The sequence below is a fragment of the Camellia sinensis genome, chromosome 5, assembly GCF_055761805.1.
Source record: "Camellia sinensis isolate YWXY chromosome 5, ASM5576180v1, whole genome shotgun sequence".
NCBI classification, from domain to species: Eukaryota; Viridiplantae; Streptophyta; class Magnoliopsida; order Ericales; family Theaceae; genus Camellia; species Camellia sinensis.
Window position 1 is genome coordinate 162,446,455 of NC_138965.1, and position 24,750 is coordinate 162,471,204.

Below are 24,750 nucleotides of genomic sequence, written 5' to 3' on the forward strand. Positions count from 1 at the left end.
TCTAAAACAGGAAGGAATATATATGGTTTTGAAGCATCAGCCTTGTGCTTGATCGTTTTTAGAAGTCACCTACAAATAAAATAAGAAAAGTTAGAATCTAGAAAAACATCCAAAATGAAGTATTCTCATAAAAAAAAAAAAAACCATATGGCAAAAAATTTATATGATTACATTACAAATATTTGATGATGACTATACCACAATTAAGTATTGGCATACCTGAACAATGAGACGAAGCAGCTCAGCAAGTCTCACCAAGATAATCCTTCAGTAATACTTTGAGACAACAAGGATGTTCTGCAAGAAACAATAATGTCTTGTAGATGAACCATTGCAGCATATAATTGAAATATATAATTGAACATGAGTGAAAGATTACATGTTCTATTACTCTTTGTCTCAAATCTTCAGTTGCTCTGTTACCTAAAGAACCACCAAGCATGTTCTTTTCATTCTCAAATTCATCCTTGAATGCATTCCATAAAGCCATCCATCGAATAACCTCCATTGTAACAAGCTGTTTCAAGAGCAACCTATGACAGAACAGAAGGGCAAGCATCCAATAGTGTTAACAGAACAAAACTATGCTCTCTGTTTTTTTTTTTTTTTTTTGGTTATTTACTATTGGTTTCAGATTCATTGGATAGACATACCTAAAATTAGGAATTTACTATTGGATCTTTATCCTCCAATGTGGAATTAAGAAGGCTTGACTGGATAGGATCATGCAGTGACAAAACTAAATACCAGCATATTTTCCGCAGGACCTGCATCAAATAATTGTTAGACAAGCTGAGAAGCAGTGGAGAAGGCTTATTTTTCTATTTTTTCCCCTCCTTTAGACAAAGAAAAAAAAAAAAAAGGAGCACAAGTTTAGTTTTGATACTGGTATCCACTGAGCAGGGCCTTCTTTGACAGAGGGAATCTCATATATTTCCTTGTGACAATGACATATTTCAAGGTTTATACTATTTAAGATACTCTCACAGGTTTATACTAGTTCAATATCAAAAAACCAAGACCACAACATCTTTTTTTTCTTCTATTTTTTCTAACAAAAAAAGAAAGGAAAGAAAATACCAAGAACCAAAGATTAAGATATGTTCTGATTACTATATTTCTCATATCTTCGAGAGACCCTAGCATCAGATAGTGTATCCCATATGAGCCAAAAAAAAGTTACTTCCGTTTCGTTGCACACAACTTTCAGGGGGGGAAATAGAGAGAGAATTCCAAAAGCGGTAAGCATAAAAAGTTATATCCACTCACTTCCAATTTTCCCTTGGAGCCTCCTATAGCTAGCAAGAAGGGGCTATCCTCTGAGAATGAAATGGAAAAGACAGCTCCCTGATAACATTAATAACAGGATGACATAATTCACCTCGGATTAATAAATATGTAGAATATTACTATGTCATAATTATAATATGTATTCTTTAGGAAAAGAAAAGATAATCTCAAAGAATCACATACAACTTTTGGATTATTAGATGCAACACATGATGGTTGGTTGTTTAACAAATCCCATAATTTTACTTGCAGCAATCAAGATTAACCAATTGAGAAAGTACTACTATTATTATAATATGATTTGTGGGAATATGGAGGCCAATAGAAATAAAGAGACAGAAACTCAAAATCAGAAAGAGAAAATTACCATTATATCAGGGATCCAGTTGCTAAAAGCTACAAAAAACAGAGAAACAAACAGTTAGTATAGCAAGTACAGTGAAGTTGAGTAATAAAAATGCCTATAGAGGAGAAATATGTACATTTGGTGCCAAAGGATTATAGGAGACTGTGCAAACAACTTTATCGTGTGCATGAAGAGTGAAACTTGTCTTTGAGTCAGAAGATTGATCAAACTTAGTAGCTCGGATATCAAAACCTTCAACTGTAACATCTTCAAGACTGACCTGAAAACACAATTAGATAATGATAATTCTGTTTCAAGAGAACATCTCCAAGCAAAACTAAATTAAGATGTGCTTAAAAAGAAAGATCCTATAAGCCTTCCCAATTCAAAATGAAATCCCCTGTGCTTTGCATACTTGGAAAACAAAAAATGAAAATAGCTCAAGATAGATATAGTGTAAACACAGACCACAAATGAATGCTCAGTGTGTGGATCCCATGCTACAGCTTCAACATCTGCTGAAACTGACCACTTAAATCCTGTAAGACAAAACATATTTATCTACATTCTCAACAGAAAGAATAAGGTAAAACATTAAAAACTTAATCTTATTAAGAATGAAGGATGACATGACCTTTCTTTTAGTCACTCTTCAATTACAAATATTCTTCCCCCATCATAAGCTCCTTAGAAATCTATCACCATTCACATTCTTCACCACTATGCACAACTGTCAAGCCCCAAAAATACCCTCATCTCCAGCACTAGCACTGACCGCGGATTTTACGTAGTCAATCACTAGCTCAAGACCCACTACCAGAGACTTCAGATGTTCTTTTTTATTTTATGTTATTTGCATTGGCATTTATAAAGCATGGAGTTTGATTCGAACCCTCTTTTTATGGACCCAACTATGAATCAACAAATAATTGATAGACTGAAAAGGCATTTTGCGTAAAGTATTGATTTCAAACGAGAAATTAATATTTTAATTATATATATTGAATTGACTAACCAAAGCCACGCAGTATGATTTGAGGTCATCCCTTCAAACATTCACTCATTAGGGTTTTGAAAAGTAGGGAAAACAAAGGAAAATAGAGAAATTGAGCGACAGAGAAAGAAAGGACCCATACTTGATCTCGGGGTTGTTTGAAGATAGGCGAACTGGTAATAGCAGAAAAATGGTGATGGTGGTGCTGTTAGGTGCGAAAATAGAGAGCAACCATGTGAGTAATACAAATGGAGGCCCAAGTACTTCTCGAAGCGCTACTAATGCTTGGTCGAAGAAGCCACACACGCGACTGCGATGATGGAGGAGGAGCGACTTTGGTGACTGCAATGGAGCATGAGAATTGACGATGAGGTGCGTGTGAGGAGTGGTTCGCGGTATATACTGTATAAAAGAGTTTGAAAATTTCACTCGGCTGCTATAGGGCATTTTTTCCCTACCAAACTGTTTGGTCAGCACTGTGCTTCACTTAATTTAAATTACATTCAAAGCAGTATCGTTTTGTTATGTGCGACCAAATTACTTTGGTCGGTAATTTTTTTTTTTAATTTTCCTGCTTTTTTTTGCTTTTCCATATTCAACCTTTGCCGAGCAAATTTCAATTTTGGTCCCAAGAAATTTTATTTTGGCAACGTTATATAGTACTCTAATAGATTTTATAATAATTTGTGCTATAAATGATTTGTTTTTATTTTCTAAAATTAGGAATCAACTGAATCATAATTTTTTGTGCTAAAATTACAAACTTACATCAACATCCCGCACCGAGCTATTATACATTATTATAGAATTTTGCTTTGTTTTTATTAATAATGTTTTGTAATAATTCTTATGCTTAAATTTAGCCTATAAAATTAAAATTATCTTAATGTTGATCATGTTTTTTTTTTTAAATAAAAAATTGTAATTAATAAGTGCCTCATCTCTAAATAAGTTTTTCATTCGGCGACTAAATAAGTTTGGTAGTCAAACTTAACTATACGGCGACGAAAAAATGTTTTAGTCGCTGAAAATAAATATTTGGCGACCAAAAAAACAATTTTTTTCTTTTTATTCGGCGACTAAATAAGTTTGGTAGCCAAAACTAACTATACGGCGACGAAAAATTGTTTTAGTCGCTAAAAATAAAGATAAAAACAATTTTTTTCTTTTTCATTCGGCGACTAAATAAGTTTGGTAACCAAAACTAACTATACGGCGACAAAAAATTGTTTTAGTTGCTGAAAATAAATATTTGGCGACCAAAACTTTTTGGTCGCCACAAATAAAAACAAATTTTTTTCTTTTCACTCGGTGACTAAGTAAGTTTGGTAGCCAAAACTAGCTATACGGCAACGAAAAATTGTTTTAGTCGCTGAAAATAAATATTTGGCGACCAAAACTTTTGGTCGCCAAAGATAAAAACAAATTTTTTCTTTTTCATTCGGTGACTAAATAAGTTTGGTAGCCAAAACTAACTATATGGCGACGAAAAATTGTTTTAGTCGCTGAAAATAAATATTTTTTGGTCGCCATAGATAAAAACAATTTTTTTCTTTTTCATTCAGCGACTAAATAAGTTTGGTAGCCAAAACTATCTATACGGCGACGAAAAATTGTTTTAGTCGCTGAAAATAAATATTTGGCGATCAAAACTTTTGGTCACCAAAAATAAAAACAATTTTTTTCTTTTTCATTCAGCGACTAATAAGTTCGGTTGCCAAAACTAACTATACGGCGACTAAAATATTTGTTTAGTCGCCAATTGTGGCAACTTTAGTGACTAAATTTTTTTGGTCGCCAATTGTGACATTTTTAGGTACTAAATTTTTTTTTAGTCGCCAATAATCAATGTACCCCGACTAAAAAAAATTAGTAACTAAATATTGAACTTTTGCCGACTAACATAATTTTTGGTAGCCAATTCGACAACTTTTGGAGACCAAAATTTTTTTAGTCCACAAAAGTGGTCACCAATAGTATGTTTTCTTGTAATGACTACTCTTTCAAACTAAAAATTGATACAATGTATTTCTTTCATCTTTTAAAATTTTTTAATCTAACTTTTATGTCTTTATTCTGTTAACAAAATAGTCAGAAAAAGTGTATGTAATATGCACATGTCATATTTATGATATATCTTGGAAGCGTGTTTTCATTATAAATCTGACATGGGCATATTATGGCCCCGTTTGGTGTAGCTATTAAAACAGCTTATAGATTATAGCTTAACAGATTATAGATTATGACTTTAATCAGAAGTTGTTAATCTGTTTGGTGTAACTGTTGAATTATAGATTTAAGTTGCTGAGTAGTGTTTATTAAATAAGCTGTGAAATAGCTTTTTCAATTAATTTTTATTTTTTATTTGACTACATTTCTCATGAAAAATAAAAATAATAATCTATAGTCCATTTGAGTCTTTTTCTATTTTTAAAAAAATAAAAAATAAAAAAATTTAAGAGTATAATAATAAATTAACATGTCCACAGCAGAAGCTGATAATCAGAAGCAAGGAGTGAGCAGCTTCTCAGAATCAGCTTTTTTGAGTTAAAATAAGCTATTAGAATCAGAAGCTGTTTGAAATAAGTTTAACCAAACAGTCCAAAATAACTTTTTCAAAGCTAAAAGTCATAAGTTGGCTCTGAAAAGCTGAAACAAACACCCCCTATATGCACCTTTTTTTATTATTTTGATAACAAAATGAAGACATAAAGATTAGATTAAAAAAATTTAAAAGATAAAAGAATTACATTATATCAATTTTAATTTGAAAGGATAAAATAAAAAATAATAATAATTAAAAAGAATAAAGTGTAATAAAAAGACTTAAAAAATGACGAAATGAATCGTGGAATGGGAGTTCATGCGGGGTCAATAAGCCAAACTGGTCAATAAAGCCAAACTGGATTAGAGAGAAACTAGTCCTTATAGTTATCTTGATGCTTGTTGTAATGCCTATCTGATTGCCTTGATTTCTTCTAGATAGAAAGTGGAGAGTATACTTTGGGACGTTTACAATTCTTTTTAAAAAAAAATTAAATTAATAATAAATTTTATGAATATTAATAATTAAAATCTTCAGTTTTTTTTTTCTTCATGAATTTATAATTATTTTGTAAAAACACTATTAAATTGCAATTTATCCTATTTTCTTTTGAGGGCTGCTATTTATCCATACCTTTTTTCTTAAAACCCCCACCTCTTCCATTTTTTTTTTTATTTCCAATTTTGTCCCAACATAAAATTTCACTTTTGCCCTCATCCCTCATCTTCTAATCCTAATTTTTCAAACCCTAACCCTAACTCCTCTCAACTCTTGCTACTACCTCCACCTGTCGCCGGCTAGCTCCTCACCGCCAGTTGCCACCTCTGTCTCCCTCTTTTTCTTTTTCTAAAATTGCGATCTCCACTGAAATCGCAATCTCCACTCCTGTCAATCGCATACCCCATCGTCACTCTGTCTCTCTTTCTCTCTCGCTCTCTGCGATTGGGTCGTTAGATTTTGGAGACGTGATGACGACGGCAACGGCAACGCAATGGGCTCTGGGCTACTTTCGACAAAGATAAAGATCTGCAATCTCTCTCACTCTCTCTCTAGGCATGGTTGGGTCGATAGAGTTTGGAGATAAAATGGAAACAGGGACGACGACACAACGGGATCTAGGTTGCTTGTCAATGAAGATGAAGATGAAGATTTGAGTTGATCGTTGATGAAGATAAAGATCTGTGTTGGGAAGGCGACGGCGGTGGAGTGATGAGTTGAGAAGGCAGTGGTGGCGGCAGAGTAACGGTGATGGCCAAAGATAATGAGTTGGGGGTTTAGAGAATAGGGGTATAATTGGGATTATGGTGGGAGTTCAAAGAGAAAATAAGAGAGACTTAATTAAGTAGGCTGGGATTCAAAGAAGTGGGTGGGTCCAAAGAGAAAAGATAGGGATAAATTGGAGCTCTCTTTCGTTTAGGATACACAACCAAAATAATTCCCTCAACCAAAATCAAGACTAGAGTCAACTTTAAAGTTGATATAATTGAAATGTGATTATTTATTAGTTACTTTTTTTCCCTTAAAAAAAAAATCGACTTCAAGAAAAAATCAAGAAAAAATAAGGTTAAGGTAAAATATCAAGAAAAAATAAGGTTAAAAAGATCAAGCCTAAGATCAAGAAAAAATAAGGTAAAATATATTTTTTACAGTAATATATATATATATATATCTTCATTCATAAAACTAACAAATTATTGATAAAAAAAAAAATAATGTATTATGTGAGTTAAAATTTTAAGAGAGTTTAATGCAATTATGCCAAATTGAGGGGCACAATGTATTTTTTTCAAAATTCAAATGAGGTTAGTATTATTTACCATATAAAGTCGCATATTTATGGAGAAATCATTTGAGAAAATAAAGCCAAAAAGGAAGAGGGGGGGGGGGGGGGCGGTGGTTGGTGGTTGTTGGAAATGGAGAGGTTGAAATCAACTTATTTGGGACTGCAAATGCATGTGAAAATTGCATTTGAGACGTAAGCTAAATATGCAGAATGTAAGTGTTCAATGATAAAGTGATATTTAATTACGGTGGTGCTAGCGGCATCTATTAGTGTATTAGTGTTATGATATTATTAATGACTCTATTTATTACACAAATTATAAATATTCAAAATTTTTAAAATTATGTCACATCATTTATTGATACACCAATTAGTACATATAATATTATTCATTTAATTATTCAAATTAAAATCATTGTCGTTTTTTCAAAGTAAGAAAATTTTGATCACACACTCTTTCACGGTAATTGCACATTTATGGAGGGATATGCACTATTTAATAGTTAAATAAAAAAAATTTAAAAAAAAGGTTCACACGCACTATATTTATATTTATAAAAATTTCACATAGAGAATTCATAAATAAATCAAACATTTAAATAATATTGACATAATAATTTTAGGAGAATTTATTAGGAAATCCTCTTTGAAATACTTGTATCCTAATTAATTTATAACATATTAATGTATTTCAATAATTACTATTATAATAATTTAGGCTAAGTAGAAAATTAAGTTGATGAAGAGAAATTTAGAAATAAATGTCCTTTATATGGGGAGACCACAAATTAGTGTAAAATAAATTTGATGAAAACTTATAATAATGATTAGATTAACCAAAACAAAAAAAAAAAAAAAAAAAAAAAAAAACTTATCAACAAAGGCATGTATTTATTCTTTTTAAAAGTATATTTTCACCCCTTTAAGTACATCACTCGAAGTAGCAAATTAATTACTCTGTTTGGTTTCAGTTTTCAAAATTCACTTTTCAAAAAATTTTATTTTTTCGTTTTCGTTTTTGTTTTCACTGAATTTTTTTAAATATTTTAAGCAATTTTTTTAATTTTTAGACACACCTAATATAAATACACTTAAAAAGTATAATATTTGTGAAATTTTTTTTTAAAAAATTCACTAAATACCAAAAATATAAAAAAAAATGAAAATTCAGTACATTTTTTATATTTTGTGTGTTTATTAATTTTTTTACAAATATTTTACTATTTAGATACATCTAAAAAAGTAAAAAAAAATCTTAAAATTTAAAAAATATTTACTAAAAACAAAAAAAAAATACAAAAAATAAAAAACTCAATTTCTAAAAAATTGAATTCAAAAAAGTAAAACCAAACACACTGAATATATTATACTCAAACGGTCTGTTCTCCACAATTGTACACTCGTAATATGGAAATATCATAATCAACTTATTAATAATCCCAAACACCGCACAAAAATAATATATACATGTAGTGGTGAAGCCAAATTTTATTAACAGTGGGATCAATTAGTAGTCAATACATTATACGAATATTAACTTACTTTTAAAAAAATTTAAAATACAAAGCTAAAAAGCATTCAACTTGTTTGATTTTGGTTTTAGTTCCCAGAAAATACTTTTCAAAAAATTTTACCTTTTATTTTTTGTATTTTTTTGTTAAAATGAATTTTTTTTAATATTTTAAACAATTTTTTAATTTTTAGATACACCTAACATAAATACATTTAAAAATATAATATTTGTGAAAAAAAGTCTTTAAAAAAATCATTAAACACCAAAAAAAAAAATCAATACATTTTTCGTATTTTTGTATATTTATTAATTTTTTAAAATATTTTTTCACAAATATTTTATTATTTAGATAAATCTAAGTGAGATGCACCTAAAAAAGTAAAAAAATTGCTTAAAATTTTAAAAATATTCACTAAAACCAAAAAAACACAAAAACTCAATTTTTAAAAAATTAAATTTAAAAAACTGAAATCAAACACTGAATTTTTTTATTTTTTTTTGGGAACAAAATTTCTCGTAAAATCACATTGTAGAAAACTTTTTAATACCCTTTCATGTTAAAACTTGATATTCTTTTGGGAGACCTATCCCAAGTGTAGATTCTAATAGGTAGAATTATTATTTTATAGGTCCTATGATAATTAATGACGTTTTTATTAAACATTATCAAAAAAGGTATTAATTGTTAATTTTCAGTGACAGTTTAAAAATTGTCACAAAAAATGCCACTAATTATATGTTTTAACAATAATAGTTCAAAAAAATCTTTACAAAAAAAGTTACTAATTTTCAACCTTCAGCGACAATTTAAAAAAATCGTCACAAAAAAGTTACTAATTGTAAGTTTTAGCGACAATTTATAAAAATCATGATAAAAAAAGTCACTAATTATCAATTTTTAGCAACATATGAAAAAAATCGTCACAAAAAATTATTTTTCACAACGATTTTACTAAAACTTATTTTTAATAGGACTTGATAAGAATTAAATTCAATTATTATAATCTATTAGTTGTTTACCCTATTCTCTTCAACCATATAATTTAGTGGGATTATTTTGATGAAATTTCAAAATATCATTTATTTTTTTAAAATTTATTCCTTGAGATTACAAATTATTAAATAAATATTGAATCAATCCCAATTACTTAAAAAATTTCAGCGGGTTCATTTGAACACAACCTACAATGTAGCTACGCCATACATGAAATAAATATTTCATGCTCTTTTAAATGGAGAATGGAAGGATAGAATACAACAAATGGAGGAGAAAATATAATGAGAATTAAATAAAACTGTTTTCTAACACCCATACTATAATCTCAATCTATAAAATAAATAAATAAATAAAACGGAGCATCTCCAACCCACTAGGTATATCATGCTTGTTAGTCAAAATGCATAGTATAACTCATTTTTTTCAACTCTAATGCACTAGGCATATGATTAGGCATTTTAGCTCAACTCACATTCACTAGCTACATGTAGCTAGCCTTCAAGACTAGGCAAAATGTATTTAATCATTAGGATCGTTTCCCTCCATCTTTGTTGCTGATGTAACATTTTATAAAATTAATAGTATTTAGATGAATAGCTAAAATAAAAAGCATGATTGCAGTAAAAATATGAAATAGTTGATAGGCAAAATAAAATATATACTTTATAATAATGTTTAAATAGGTAAAATGCCTATTACCGTTGGAGATGCTCTAATACTACAATGAACAACTCTTTAAAAATGATATAACATACTCTTGCCCCCAAAAAAAATAAAAAATAAAAAAAACACGCGAAGTCATCTTATTGTACATAGACATACCCTTTTTACACACATTTAAATGGTATGTATCATATGTAAATTATGACATCTATGGTTTTATTTACCACAAATGTAATAACTAGATTTTTTTTTTTGAGCCATAAAAAAAAAAAAAAAGAGAAGGTCATAACTAAAAACTACATAAGACATAATTAAACATTTTTTGAATCATAAGTAAAATATAAATCATAACTAAAAACTACAAAAATCGTAGTTCATAACCAAAAATTACAAAATCATAACTACCGCCCCAAAACAAAAAAAAAAAAGAAAAAAAAAAGAAAAAGATTATAGAGTTTCCTATAACATATAGGCGGCAGAAAATACGTTAAAAATTGATATATTTATTTAGCCAGACTGATATCAGAAATATAGATTTTCAATAACACTTGAAGGCATGTTTCCTTGATAATACAATCAAAATCATAGCAAATTGGTATTAATCTAATTAGTTAAAACTCCCTGGCTTGTTTGACTATATCTAAAAAGTTTTTTTTTTTTTTTGACTAATAAATAAGCCAAATCCAAATTTTGTATTTGGTTTGACTAAAATAGTAATATTGAATTAAAAAAAAGCTAATATTTTAGGAAATTTCACTAGATTAAAAAAGCTACTATTTTAGGAAATTTCACTAGATTAGTGCAAAAGATCATTTTACCATCAATAAGGGCTCTACCTTTGCCAAGAGTAATGTAGTAATTTCCTCCTGAAATGTAAAAGTTTAAAATGAAAGGCTGCTAAATATTCTAACCTTTTTTCCCTTTGACCCTCACTTTCTATTTGTTTTATTACAATTTTGCCCTAACATTAATTTTCATTTTTGATCCTATTTCCATCTTTCAAACCCTAATCCTTCCCACAACCTTTCACCACCGCGATCCCCTCCTATTTTTCTCTCTTCTTCTTCATCTTTTGGGTCTGCATTACAACATATAAGAGTTTTAGAGACAAAATGTTTTGGTCTCTAAAAGTGAAAATTTTGTTGCAAAAGACATTTAGGAACCAATTTCTACTGCCATGGGGATAGTCGCTAAAAGGTCGTTCAAAAAAGTAAAAAATAAGGCTTTTAGCGACAAAATTTTAAAAATGTCACTAATAAATAAACTTTTAGGGACAAAATAATTTGGTCTAAAAATGATTTATATTTTGAGATAAAAAATTTAGTCCAAAAAAGATAATAATTTATCACTAATGTCTAATTTTTGTTACTAAAAATATAATAACGATATTTTTTGCAGCAAAAATATTTGGTTCCTAAAAAATAATTTTGTCCCTAAATTTTAGTCTCTAAAACTTTAATTAAATTTTAGTCTCTAAAACTTTAATTTTTTGTAGTGTTGTGGTTGTCTCGCCGTCGCGAACTCCTCACCGCTATGGCCGTCGAGTCCAACCTCAATCCCAGTCCCCAACCATCTTCTTCTTCTTTCTCATCTTCTCTCAAAACCCTAACCCTAGTCCTATGGTTTTTCATAAATGGCCGTGGCGATCTAGGTCATGATGAGAAGAAAAAAAAGAAGAAGAAGAAGAAGAATAAGGAGGAGGAGGAGGAGGAGGAGGAAATCAACGACAATGGTGGGATTGTCGATGATGAGGGCTCCATTGAGTCAATTGCCAGAGGCAGTGGTTGGAAATGAGGGCTAGGGTATAAATTTGGGATTAGGGGTATAGTTAGTGTTAAGGTGGGAGTTCAAAGAAAAAATAGAAGGGTTTTATTTTGTTGGGTGATAGTTCAAAGAAGTGGAGGGGTAAAAATAAAAAAGTGCTGGCAAATAATAACCCTCTTATAATGGCTCACTAATAAAAAAGTACGTTTTTTTAGAAATTATCAAACGAATGAATTTTTTTAACATTTATATTTTATAAAATAAAATTTTAAATAAATTATAAAAGAAAAGTTCTCAGTCGGCTGTAGCCTTTGAAGTGATTTAGGCCTATTTTAGAAATTAATTTTTTTAATATTTTATATAAAAAAAATGTGTAAAAAAATATTGACTTTTTATAGTGAGTTTTGAATTGTTTAATTAAAACTATGATTTTTCAAAGGAAGAATTAGTGAAACATTCTCTAACTTTAGGTATAGAAAATGTTCAATTTGTTTTTTTGTTATTAGTTAAAGTCTTTCAATAATATTATTTGAGAAATTTTAGCTCGTCACTGTAACGAGCTAAGATTTCTCTGTAAAAAAAAGAAATTTCTTTATGAAAATGTTAAGGATTCCAAATAATATGAAAGTATTGCATGTTCTTTATTTTATAAAATCTTAATATTAGGGACATTAAACTAAACATTCTTCTCAAAACAAGCCTTAACTTAAAAATTCATAGAATTATAACCAAAAAAGGGGCAAATTTCATCGATGGTCCCCATAGTTTCACTCGAGTTTTAATTTGGAATTAGGGATATAATTAGTATTAAGGTTGGAATTCAAAGAAAAAATAGAAAGGGTTTCATTTTGCAAAAATAAAAAAAGTGCGGGCAAATAACAGCCCACTTAAAATGACTCACTAATAAAAAGTACATTTTTTTTAGAAATTATCAAACGAATGAATTTTTTTTAATATTTATATTTTATAAAATAAATTACTAAAAAAGGTTCTCAGTGGGCTGTAACCTTTGAAGTGATTTGAGCCTATTTTAGAAATTAATTTTTTAATATTTTATAATAAAAATAATGTGTAAAAAAATATTAACTTTTTTATAGTGATTTTTGAATTGTTTAATTAAAACTATGACTTCTCAAAGGAAGGATTAGTGAAACATTCCCTAACTTTAGGTATAGAAAATGTCCAATATAATTTTTTGTTATTAGTTAAGGTCCCTCAATAATATAATTTGAGAAATTTCAGCTCGTCACTATAACGAGCTAAGATTTCTCAGTAAAAAAAAAAATTACTCTATGAAAATGTTGAGGATTCCAAATAATATGAAAGTGTTGCATGTTCTTTATTTTATAAAATCTTAATATTAAGGTCATTAAACTAAACCTTCTTCTCAAAACAGGCCTTAACTTAAAATTTCATAGTATTATAACCAAAAAAGGAACAAATTTCATCAATGATCCCTATAATTTCACTTGAGTTTTAATTTAGTTCCTATTATTATTATTATTATTATTATTATTTGATTCAAAGTTTCTATTATTTTAATTATAACACATTTGATCTTAAATTTTTTATTTTGTCCCAATTAAGAACAATAGATAACGGATGTTTTACTTTTTAACCGAAAATGGTCATGTGCAATGCACATTTTCAATTTTTAAGGGCATTATAGATATGAACTATTCTTTAATTAAGGCCTCGTTTGGGAACATTACTCTTTTAGTAACTTTTTGATTTTTTGACTAAAATATGATGTAAAAAAACTAGTATGTTTAGTATGACGTTTTGGTATAAGTTGTTGATTTTTTGACTTTTTTAATAACTTTTTGACTTTTTGATTAAAAAAGTCACTTGCCAAACGAGGCCTAAGGGCATTATAGATACGAACTATTCTTCAAATAATGCAATTAGGGTTCTTTTTTTTTTTTTTTAACTTAGAGTTAAAAAAATTTATTTGGGATGGTCTTTTTTAATTTTTCGATTTTTGTGAAAGAAAAAATAAAATAATTATGATTTATATGTGACATTTTATCTAATTAAACTAAAAAATTTATTTTACTTTTTTTTTAAACCTCACCCAAACCCACGTACCAAACGAGCACTTAGTGGGTTTACTCACTCTGAAAAATCAACCAGTGAGTTGACTCAACTCACCATCATCATCTCCAATCTTTCAACCTACCCGCTACTCCCACGCCACCAACAAACCCCACTTTCCCACCACACCCACCACCATGAATAGAAAACTTGTTTCTTCTGCAATTGTATTGTTGTATTGCTATTGTACTGTTCTAACTCTATTAAACACATCCCCTTTGAAACCATTTAAAACCCATATCTAATATCGTCACAAATTCACTGTCAAAACCCACCTTCTACACGTATTATAAATCTATGCCCAACACAGTCATTTCTTTTAGAGAGAGAGAGAGTATGCCCAACACAAACCCACCTCTATAACGAATTAGCCTAATCAACCATACACACCCGACAAATTCTTTCACCAATGGAAGCTGCAGTAGGTTCTTGCATTTATCAAACCCAAATTAATTTGTTGCTTCATGTTTTTGAGATGATAAATTGGTCAAATCTCCTATGTAGTTAACCTTCTATGTTTTTTTTGCTTTATCAAATTGATTTGTTGTTTCATTAATTTGATATGGTGGTTGGGAGGCGAAGGGAGTGACTGTATAGTGGCGGGTGGTGGTGAAGAAAGTGGATTAGTTTGGTGGGGGCGAAGGAGGAGGGGTGGCTTTGTTGGTGTGGTAGTGGAGGAGGGTGTTTTTGGTGGTGCGGGGTGGCAAGTGGAGGTTGGGTTTGTGGTGTTGTGGGATGGCAGGTGGAGGACGTAGGGTGGTGTACCGGTGGTGGGTGGAGGAGGGAGTGTTATGGAGTCACTGATTTTGCATAGATTTGTACAAGAAGATGAATTGTAGAAAGAGAGGTGGAAAATGATTGGGTGTGTTGAGCACTTTTTTTTTATTATTCATTTGGGATGAGTGTTTTGGTTAAAATAGTCATATAAAATAAAATAGGTTATTTTAGTCAAATAGAATAAAATTTTATTTTCAAATCATAATCATTTCATTTTTTCTCTCAAAAAATTTATCCCTAACAAAGTTTTTTATTCCCAAACAGCCATTGAACTGCATAATAAGGCCTCGTTTGGGAACAGACTAATTTAATAATTTTTTGATTATTTGGCTAAAATATGAGCTAAAAAAACTAATATGTTTGGGATGACTTTTTGAATTTTTACGAAAAAATGTACAAAAAGTAAAGAGAAAAAGAATCTTTAATTTTTTGATATGAATGATTAATTTTTTTGACTAATTTAATAATTTTTTTACTTTTTGATTAAAAGGAAAGGCTCCGAAGGAGGCGTAAGACTAAAATGACTGGTTTTGATTTGTAGCGAAAGTGGTAAGTATAAATTGTCAATTTTACCCTTAATAAATGATCATATGTGATGCATGTGATGACTTTTTTTGGATAAAAAATTTAATTTCCGTGAAGAAAACAAAACCATGGGCTCAACATAATTTACGATCCGTTTGGGAAGAATTAAAGTGGATTTTTTTTGCTATTTTAGTCACAAAAGATAAAATAGATTATTTTAGCCACAAAAAATAAAACATCACATTTAACCCATAATCATTACACTCTTCTTTCACAAAAAAAATTAAAAAATCCTTTTCAAATCAAATTTTTTAACCCAAACTAAAATAGTCAAAAAAAAATTAAAAAACCAACCCACTTTCCAAACGGAGGCTTATCCGCGAAACAAACACGGTATGCAGGGTATGGATAATAATAATGGTTATAATCAATGATTGTTTGATAAAAGTCAACACGTGTTTCAAATGGGAGTAATAACGGCCGTGTAGAAAAAAAGGATTTCTTTTTTTTAATTTTTAATTTTATTTTTTGGGGTCATTTTTGAACACAAAAGAGGCCCACCTTGTTCCTTCATCAGATATTGTTGACAAATTAAAAAGAGTCAAAATTGTACTATTATTATAAATCATTGTTATGATTGTTTTGGACCGATTAAATTAGATAATATTAGTATTTTTAAAATTATTAATTTTTGAATTATATTTAATAATTTTGAAGGAGATTGATTGAAAATATGACTCCGAATCACTATGAATCTAGTGATTCCTATTTATCTATTTCAATAGGTATTACATTCACAAATTGAATAGGAATTTGATTCCTCTTATTCTCCACTTTCCATATAGAAATCTCACATTCGTGGAGTAATGTTAAACATTTAAAGTAAAAATAAAAATAAAAATAAGTGGTCTATAATATTTTTAATTTTATGATTTTCTCATTAAAAATTTCTAACAAAACCAAATGATTAACATTAACATATAAAATTTATCACTAGTAATGACATATCCATTCTCTCTCAAAATTCTTGTCATTCAAACATAATCTTAGATTATTAACCCCCTTAAATTATGTATCATTTTCTATGTTTAGATTAATTTAGGATTATAAAAAATAATTAACAAAATTTTATCAATTTTACAATTTAACTAATTTGTTTGAACCTTTCATTTTTTTGATAATCGAGAATTGCATCTTGGGCCCATTCTAGGCGCGTAAATTTGAGTATCAAGCGACTCTCCTTAATTGTATGATTTGGACAAATGAGAGAAGCCGACAAGAGTCAAACCTAAAGTTGATATGTGGTAAACATAAACATTGACCAGCTAGGTTATATCCTCAGGGTAGTCTAAACCTCTTTTTAGCGCTCTGTTATGCATCTCACCTCCCTTTTGAAATTTAATAGTCCCACCATATAAGGGATACCGTGTCTAAATATATTATAATTTAGACCTTAATTTTCTTAGTCAAACATCAAATTATATATTTTGATATATTATTAGTCTAATCCTAAAATCATGTTCGCCCAAATATGGCCTAGAAGTACTCACTAACAGAACAATGGAATTTTTTGACGCATTTATAGAGTTGAATATATATATATATATATATATATTGTGGCAAAATATTTAGCGTAATTTTTACTTAAAGTTTATGAGGGAAAAAGGACTTTCACCTTATTAATAAGGGGAGAAGTTTTTTTTAACTTTTGCTTTTAATTATTAATTTCTAACTTACTGAAAAATATACCAAACGGGGCCCAATGGTGAGACTATTATCAGAAAGGGCAAATTACAAACACCCCCTCGATGTTTGATGAAAATACAAATTCTCCCTTGAGGTTTGAGAAATTACATCCCTTCCCTTGAGGTTTATATTTTCATAACAAATTGCCCCCTGAGATTTTTATTTTCATACAGATTCCCTCCTAATTTTTCTTAATTTGTTATGAAAATTTGACCCTCATGTGGTAATTTGTAATTTCTCAAATCTCAAGAAAAGATCTGTATTTTTACCAAATTTCGAGGGGGGTGTTTTGTAATTTGCCCTATCAGAAAATGTTTGAGAGCTTCTAAATACATTCATTTTTCCCCATCATATATGGTAAATTTTGTATCTTAGGAGATACTTACACGTGTGAATAAAAAAAAAATAATGAAAGCTTTGTTTGACAACCTTCTGTTTTAACAAAAAAAAAAAATTATTATAAATTGTCATATCATTTTTTTTTATTTTTTTACATATTTTTTTATAAAAATTTAAAAAATTATTAAAATAATCTATTTTCAAATGAAGCCGTAACAAGTTTTCAAAATCTTTGAGGAGCCTCTAAATATACTCCAACAAGCCATTTTGCTCATAGAATCATGTTACCGTAATGATGGATATAGAGAGAATTCTTATAAGCATATCATAATATGGGTATATGGAGGTTGAGATAATTATATTGGATTCTTTTATGATTTTTAATTTATATAATGTTTATTTATTTTTAATAAAAAGTTATTACTGATATGGATTAAAAAATAATATTTTTATCTCTTTTATATTAAAGTGTATATTTTATCTTATTTATGTTTATATCAACACACCATCTGTATTAATTTTGATCTCTTTAATTTTATTAAAAGAGAAATCATTATAATTATATCAAAATTATGAAGATTGTTATGATTTTTCCGAATATCATGAGAGGTCTATAATTCATCATCTTCTTTTTTCTTTTGCTATTTTTTTCAAAAAAAAAAGGGAAAGAAGAAGCTGCCCTACACATTGGAGGTGCTGATGGGCACTCACGGCTCACACTGATAATTTAAACCGTTTATATTGTTGGGTTTGCTAATAAAATTATGAGAGATTTACGTGAAAGTCTTACCAAGTGGACTTGTTGTCTAATAGGTCTTATGATAATTAATGACATTTTTCATTATACACTATTAAAAAACGTCACTAATTATTAATTTTTAACAACAGTTTAAAAATTTTGTCACAAAAAATGTCACTAATTATAAGTTTTAGCTACAGTTTAAAAAAATCGTTACAAAAAAATTCACTAATTTTCAACTTTCATCGACAGTTTAAAAAATTCGTCATAGAAAAACGTCACTAAATGTAAGTTTTAACAATAATTTATAAAAATCGTGATAAAAAAAGTCATTAATTGTCAATTTTTAGTGACGTGTAAAAAATTGTCACACAATTATTTTTAGCAATGATTGTACTAGGACTTATGTTCAATAAAACTTGATGGAAATTAAGTCTAACAATTAGGATCTATTGGTAGTTACCCTAAAGTAGTGTCCATACAAAAAATTAGATTGATCAAACAATTGTAGACGTATTATTAAATTATATTTGTCTTCAAAACAATGAATGATTTATTTTTAAAATTACAATTATCATCTGTTTTGTTTAATAACGAATGTGATGTAATCACATAGTTACGGTTGTTCAAATAATCTAATTTTTTGTGAGGATGATATTCTAAGTGAGCCTTATAATATAAATGACTCGCATTATCAAGAGATTTCTGTAATGGGCTTAGAGGGAGCCTTTAAAAAAATATGTACATGTATATATATATATATGAAATTTTTTGATATACAGAACCTTTAAAGGACCTCTAATTATGTCTTTTTTTTAAAAAAAAAATTATGATCAATTTTCTTCTTTAGTTCACTGCAGGAAATTCGGCTTTTAGCGGCGTTTAAAAAACGCCGCTATAAGTGTCAAAAACGCCGCTAATTCTTTTTGCGACGCTTTGCACCAAGCGCCGAGGACGCGGCCGTCGCTATAACTTTATGACGTTTTAAAAACGTCGTTATATTAGTATAGGCGGCGTTTTTAAAAACGCCGCCAAATGTCTTAATTGACAATATCATGACGTCATTATGATATTTAGCCACATTTTTTAAACGCCGTCATATCTTATTTAAAAATCTAACCGTTAATATTTAGAGTTTAAGTGGCGTTTTTAAAAAAACGCCGTGATATCTCCTTTTTTTTTTGTTGAAATTGTGCTAATTTATGTGATTAAACTAAAAAAATATATATAATAAAACTGAATAACACTAATATGAAATAATAACTTACATTCAAATAGCAAATGCATCATTAATTCACTTTCCCATTCACCAATCACCATTACCCACAAAATAACATATCCACAAATATTACATAACAGTAGGGTGTGAAAATACACCATTAATATTTAAGAATACTTGGTTACATAACAGTCTCGTATCCAGAATACAAAATTGCTATCATTTGATCAATTTTCTCTTCATCTGTTAGATTATATCTGTTGTCTTCACCCCCATTCATTAGGTGACCAAGCATGTCATGTTTGGTTTCTTGGCAAGCTCTTCTTTCCTCTACGAGTCGTCTCAGCATGCTAACAATGTTTTCTTGCCTGTGAGACATCTCAGTTAGACAAAACATACATACAGAAATATTTAAAATTGTAAAACATCGCTTCCAAATTTACGCCTTCATGTTAGTTGTTGGTTTGTTTTGAAATGAACCAACCGAGAGCCAAATATCCCTCCTCCTGTTATTAATTTAGACTAAAGCACAAATTTCAAAAATTGATGATTAAACTGTAACATATCGGATACTTTAGATATCATTAGTTTACTTGACTTAAAAGCAACATGTACTTAAGAAACAAGTTGTTTACTTGGAAACCGTGGTGGTAATTTGTTCCGGGAAAGTTGATAGGCAGAGAAAGGGTTCCCAACACCAGCTTAAAGAATTCAGGCATGAATTCCCCAGACATTGACTCCCATTCAATACTTGCCAACTACATCCACTATACCTCAACAACTACAAAGATGTTTAGTCATATATATGTCAAAATGATTTGATAAAAATCTCGAGACATAAATTTTATATGGCTAGAAATGCATGTGGTAGAACGATATGGCTAGAAATAAAAGTAAACAATATATATATATATATATATACTCTTGTTTATTATTCTTAATTTTGAGGTGAATCACATTAATCTTATGTGTTTGTGAGTGGGTGTGATTTATACTCTTGTTTATTATTCTTCTCTATTTTTTCATATCTCACCTATCTTGATTAGGTGTTTAGGTGTTCTACAATTCTTAACATGAACAATGCACAAATATACTCTGCAAAGCATGTAAAAGAGGAATTCAATCAATCAAGTAGCATTAATCTAAAATTGAGGAATTCATGAACCAACCTGGATGGTTTTATGATTCCATTGACATCGTGAAGTATCTTGATAACCCTTTTCTTAGATCAAGAAAGCCCAACCATTCCAATGATTCCCTACTCACATTACAATTCAACATAAAGAGAACAATCTTCAGATATCACATTATTAAATTTAAGATGATACACTACACTCACAGAAAGTTTTTTAAGAGAAAATAAGCAATTTTCTGCATAGTTTTCAATCCACACAGCAGATATTTGAATTTTACATGTGCTTTTAGTGATAATTTCTGTGAAATTGTAAACTAAGAACAAAACTCACTGCTTTTTTTTTTCACCCAAACAGCCATTTCAAAATTCACAAGACATCAACCTGCATCTATAACCAAAACTTTTTCAGTTGAAGGATGGGGAAAGAGTTAGGTAAAGAAACACTAACCTGCATCTATAACTAAAACCCTGTCACAGTCCATGACTGTTGGTATTCTGTGAGCAATGCTGATGATTGTACAGGCTGCAAAATCCTCTCGGATGATCTTCTGAATTACAGCATCAGTTTGTGAATCAACAGAAGCTGTTGCCTCATCCATAAACAAAAGCCGGCTGTGCTTTAGCATTACCCTTCCCAAGCAGAGAAGTTGCCTCTGCCCCACACTCCAATTGTCTCCGTTATCAACAACTGAGAAATTTCCAAAAAGAAATAAAATGTTTACCTTCATTCACTAAATGGGAAACACCAAGTCAAGCAAGTTTTGGTGCAGCCTAGTGAAGAAGCGATGAAGTATGAATATTACCTGAAGAATCAAGTTTACCAGGCTTTGCAGCAACCACATCTTTAAGTTGACAACGGTCAAGGCTCTATAAAAATTGTTTTTTCATATCACTGAAATCACAAGAAAAGCTCAAATTGTGTATGCTTTGGTATTGAATTATGAACCAAGAAAATGAAACACAACAGAAGAAGTGATGTTCATGATGCAAACTTATTCTTTTCCGACCTTCAAAAGCCAAAATTGGTTTATTTTACGAAATAAGAATGGAAAATGTACCTTCCATATCTCTTCATCTGAATACAACCCAATTGGATCAATGTTGCTTCTGACAGTTCCTTCAAAAAGGACAGGCTCTTGAGGAATGATCCCAAAGCGAGACCTAAGATCATGAAGCCCTAGCATGGAAATGTCAATGCCATCAATGATTATTCTCCCTCCTGAAGGTTCAACCAGCCTAAAGAAAACCTGGATCAGAGTCGATTTTCCACTCCCTGTTCGACCAACTACACCCATCTTCTCTCCTCCTTGAATATTGAGAGTAATACCTTTAAGAACCAGAGGGGTATTTGGACGATACCTAACCTGTTCACCAAGTGTTCAAGTATGTCTTATCAGAAAGGGTTCCAAAAAATATTAGAACAGAATATTATTGTAGCTCAAGTCATGCTAATAAAGACCCAAAGTTCATTGATGACACACTTGGACATTTTATTTTTAAAAATTCCATTAATTTATAAATCAAGGCAAAGTGGTCTGTCTAAATTTCAGATCATATCATGTAGACATCATAAAGCCTAGTTATCTTGTGAAATTTTTCTCTATTTTTGTGTTGCCTGACACCATGCACGCCTTACCGGAACAATTTAGACACAAAATATTTGTTATCAAGAATAAATGACTTCAAAAGTAAAAAACAATGTTACAAATTTGAAGCAAAATGGGTTTAAGGCAAGTTACCTGCAAATCTTCGAGGTCAACATTGCCGTGGGTAGGCCAATTAGCAGAGGGCAGACAATCTTTTTTTTCCCATTCAGCTTCTGATGGAATATTTGTGAACTGTTTTACCCTCTCAACAGAAACCATTCTATTTTCCACAAAGCAGCTCATATATACAGCCCAAAATAACACGCCATTGAGGGACAAACCATACGAGAGAGTTAATCCAACGTTCTCTGGGCAATACAGAGAAAAAAAGCAGAAAACAGAGTAGTAGAAGGTTGGAAACTAACCTCATCATCATCCTCCATACTTGTTTTATCGCTTCTTAAAAGCTAATTTTAGAACCAACAAACAGGCAATTCCAAGCGCAAAACCAGCCACTCCTCCCACCACAATAGCGACTGTCCTTTGCCAAGCTCTCTCTTCTTTATTTCTCTGCTCCTGCATATAATTTCCAAGCTCTCTACTCTCTTCCAAATTTATACATTATTACCAAGCTCTCTGCTCTCTTTCAAATTTACTGGGGATATGTCAGTTCCTTGTTAGATCCTGTTCCCTGTTTCTTGAATTTATTATCACTCTCTCTCTCTCTCTTTCTTGCATTTCTTGCATTTAGTGAACAAAATTCCCACTGGTCTTTTCCCAACTCGGGTTTCATTGTAAATGTAGCTCAACTGTTAATTGAATCTCTGATTTTTAATTCAATCATGGGAAAGATTAGAGAAGGCTCTTGATTGAATGCAGTGAAAAAGGCTTTCAGGTCTCCCACTAAAGACACCCAGAAAAGTAGTGGCAGAGGGAGATTAGAAGACAATGAACAAGAAGAGGAAGAGAAGGTAACAACAATCCTGCTACAACATCATTCTCGATGTGTTTTCTATAAATGAAATTTTTTGTAGAAGAGAGGAAAGCGAAGATGGATTTTTTGCAAACCATCGCATCACGAAACCACGATAGAGCACAATGAAGCTAAGAACTTAACTAATAGTAATGCTGCTAATACTTGTGATTCTAAAAATCCTGTCCCTGAGGCTGCCGAAGCGGCGCAAAGATTATGAGACAGATGATTACACAGATAACACCCCTTTTAGATTAGCAGAAGATACTGTTTATTTTACAATAAAAGTTGAACATCATTTTTATTTTCTAGTGTTTGGGTAAAAATTAAAAGATAAAATAAAAATAACAAAATTTTTCCATTGACACATTTTATCTAACATTTGACATGCAAGGAAAATGATACAATAAGAATCACAATATCAACAAGTTATTCCAACAAAAAAAAAAATCCATAATTTTTTTTTTATGTCAGTAGGATAAGAATCATAGCATCAGGAATACTAACCTCAACTACAAATCGGTCATCATCAACATGCATAGGAGAGCACCAACGAACTAGTCACCAGCACCAATTTTAGAAACTGTTTTGACATTTTCTATAAGGAAAATGTGATAGAGTGAGAAAGATAATGAGATTCAATCAAAAATAGAGAGGGAGAGAGGTCCAAATCTCATAGAGCAATGAAGAGAATACGTGAAATTCGATCGGAGAGATTGAGAAAGCAGATTTGATATTACCATAATAGCAGGTCGGAGAGATAGAGAGAGCAGATCTGATCGGATAGAGAGCAGATCTGAGAATAAGATCTACATCTCTACGTCGTTGTGCTTGCTTCTACTCACTGTTGCTAACGATCCAGATCCAACACTGCTTGCTTATCTTGTACATGATTAGATACATTAACATGGCACTCAAAACCTAGATAAATCGATTCGAAAAAAGAAAATACAAAACAGAAGAAAAGAAACTAGAAATCAACTATAAATCGTTAGTTTAAGCCATGAAAGTCCACGGATCTTGTGTGAATGTAGTAAATCCATATTAAAAAACTCTAACCTTGAGCCCTAGATCGACTTAGATAAGAGGGATTCAAACGATATTACAGACAAACATTCAAATCAAGTGTAGAACAAGAGTTTCCAGATCATACAACCAAAGAATCGATGGAGATGGAAGATCCAAGGCCTTGATTTCTCTCTCTGCCTTTCTCTCTCTCTCTCTCTCAAAAGTCACGCTCTGTTCTCTGAAGTCACGCCTCTGTTTTGATCAGAGAAGTCTTGCCTCTTCCCTCATAAATAAATGTTATTTCACAATTTTGTAATAACGGCACACAAAACAAGATGGGACAATTAAATTTGCTCAAAAAGTAAAAATTATAAGAGATTTCACGACGTTTTTCAAAAAACGTCAGAAAAAAAACGTCGTAATTTCCTATTTTTCTTGTAGTGGTTATAACATTATTTTAACTATGACTAATGAGAATTTTAATTATGCCTCATATTGTGTTTAGTTATTTTTTTTAATTATAATTCAAAAAGTATGAAATTATATTATTTTTTTCTTTACACACCCTTTAAATCTGTACCATAGTGTTTCCCAATATATATGGACCACATAGTACATAATTTCGAGCTTATTCTATTTGTGACAGATATGGAATTTATTCAGTAGAATGGAAGATTTTATGAATCACCCAAGACAGGTATGGGTAGGAATGGC

At 30.2% G+C, this 24,750-nt stretch overlaps 1 protein-coding gene across 1 annotated transcript; it reads right to left on the minus strand.

Moving 5' to 3' along the window:
* Positions 1-19,365: 19,365 nt before the first annotated feature.
* On the minus strand, positions 19,366-22,514 carry LOC145790954 (ABC transporter C family member 4-like). Its single transcript, XM_082870309.1, has 6 exons — positions 22,209-22,514; positions 21,528-21,833; positions 21,273-21,336; positions 20,918-21,157; positions 20,504-20,592; positions 19,366-19,702 (listed from the first exon to the last, which is right to left on the minus strand). The coding sequence occupies exons 1-5, from the start codon at positions 22,356-22,358 to the stop codon at positions 20,558-20,560; spliced, it is 795 nt and encodes a 264-aa protein (XP_082726435.1). The 5' UTR covers positions 22,359-22,514; the 3' UTR covers positions 19,366-19,702; positions 20,504-20,557.
* Between the last annotated feature and the right edge of the window lie 2,236 nt (positions 22,515-24,750).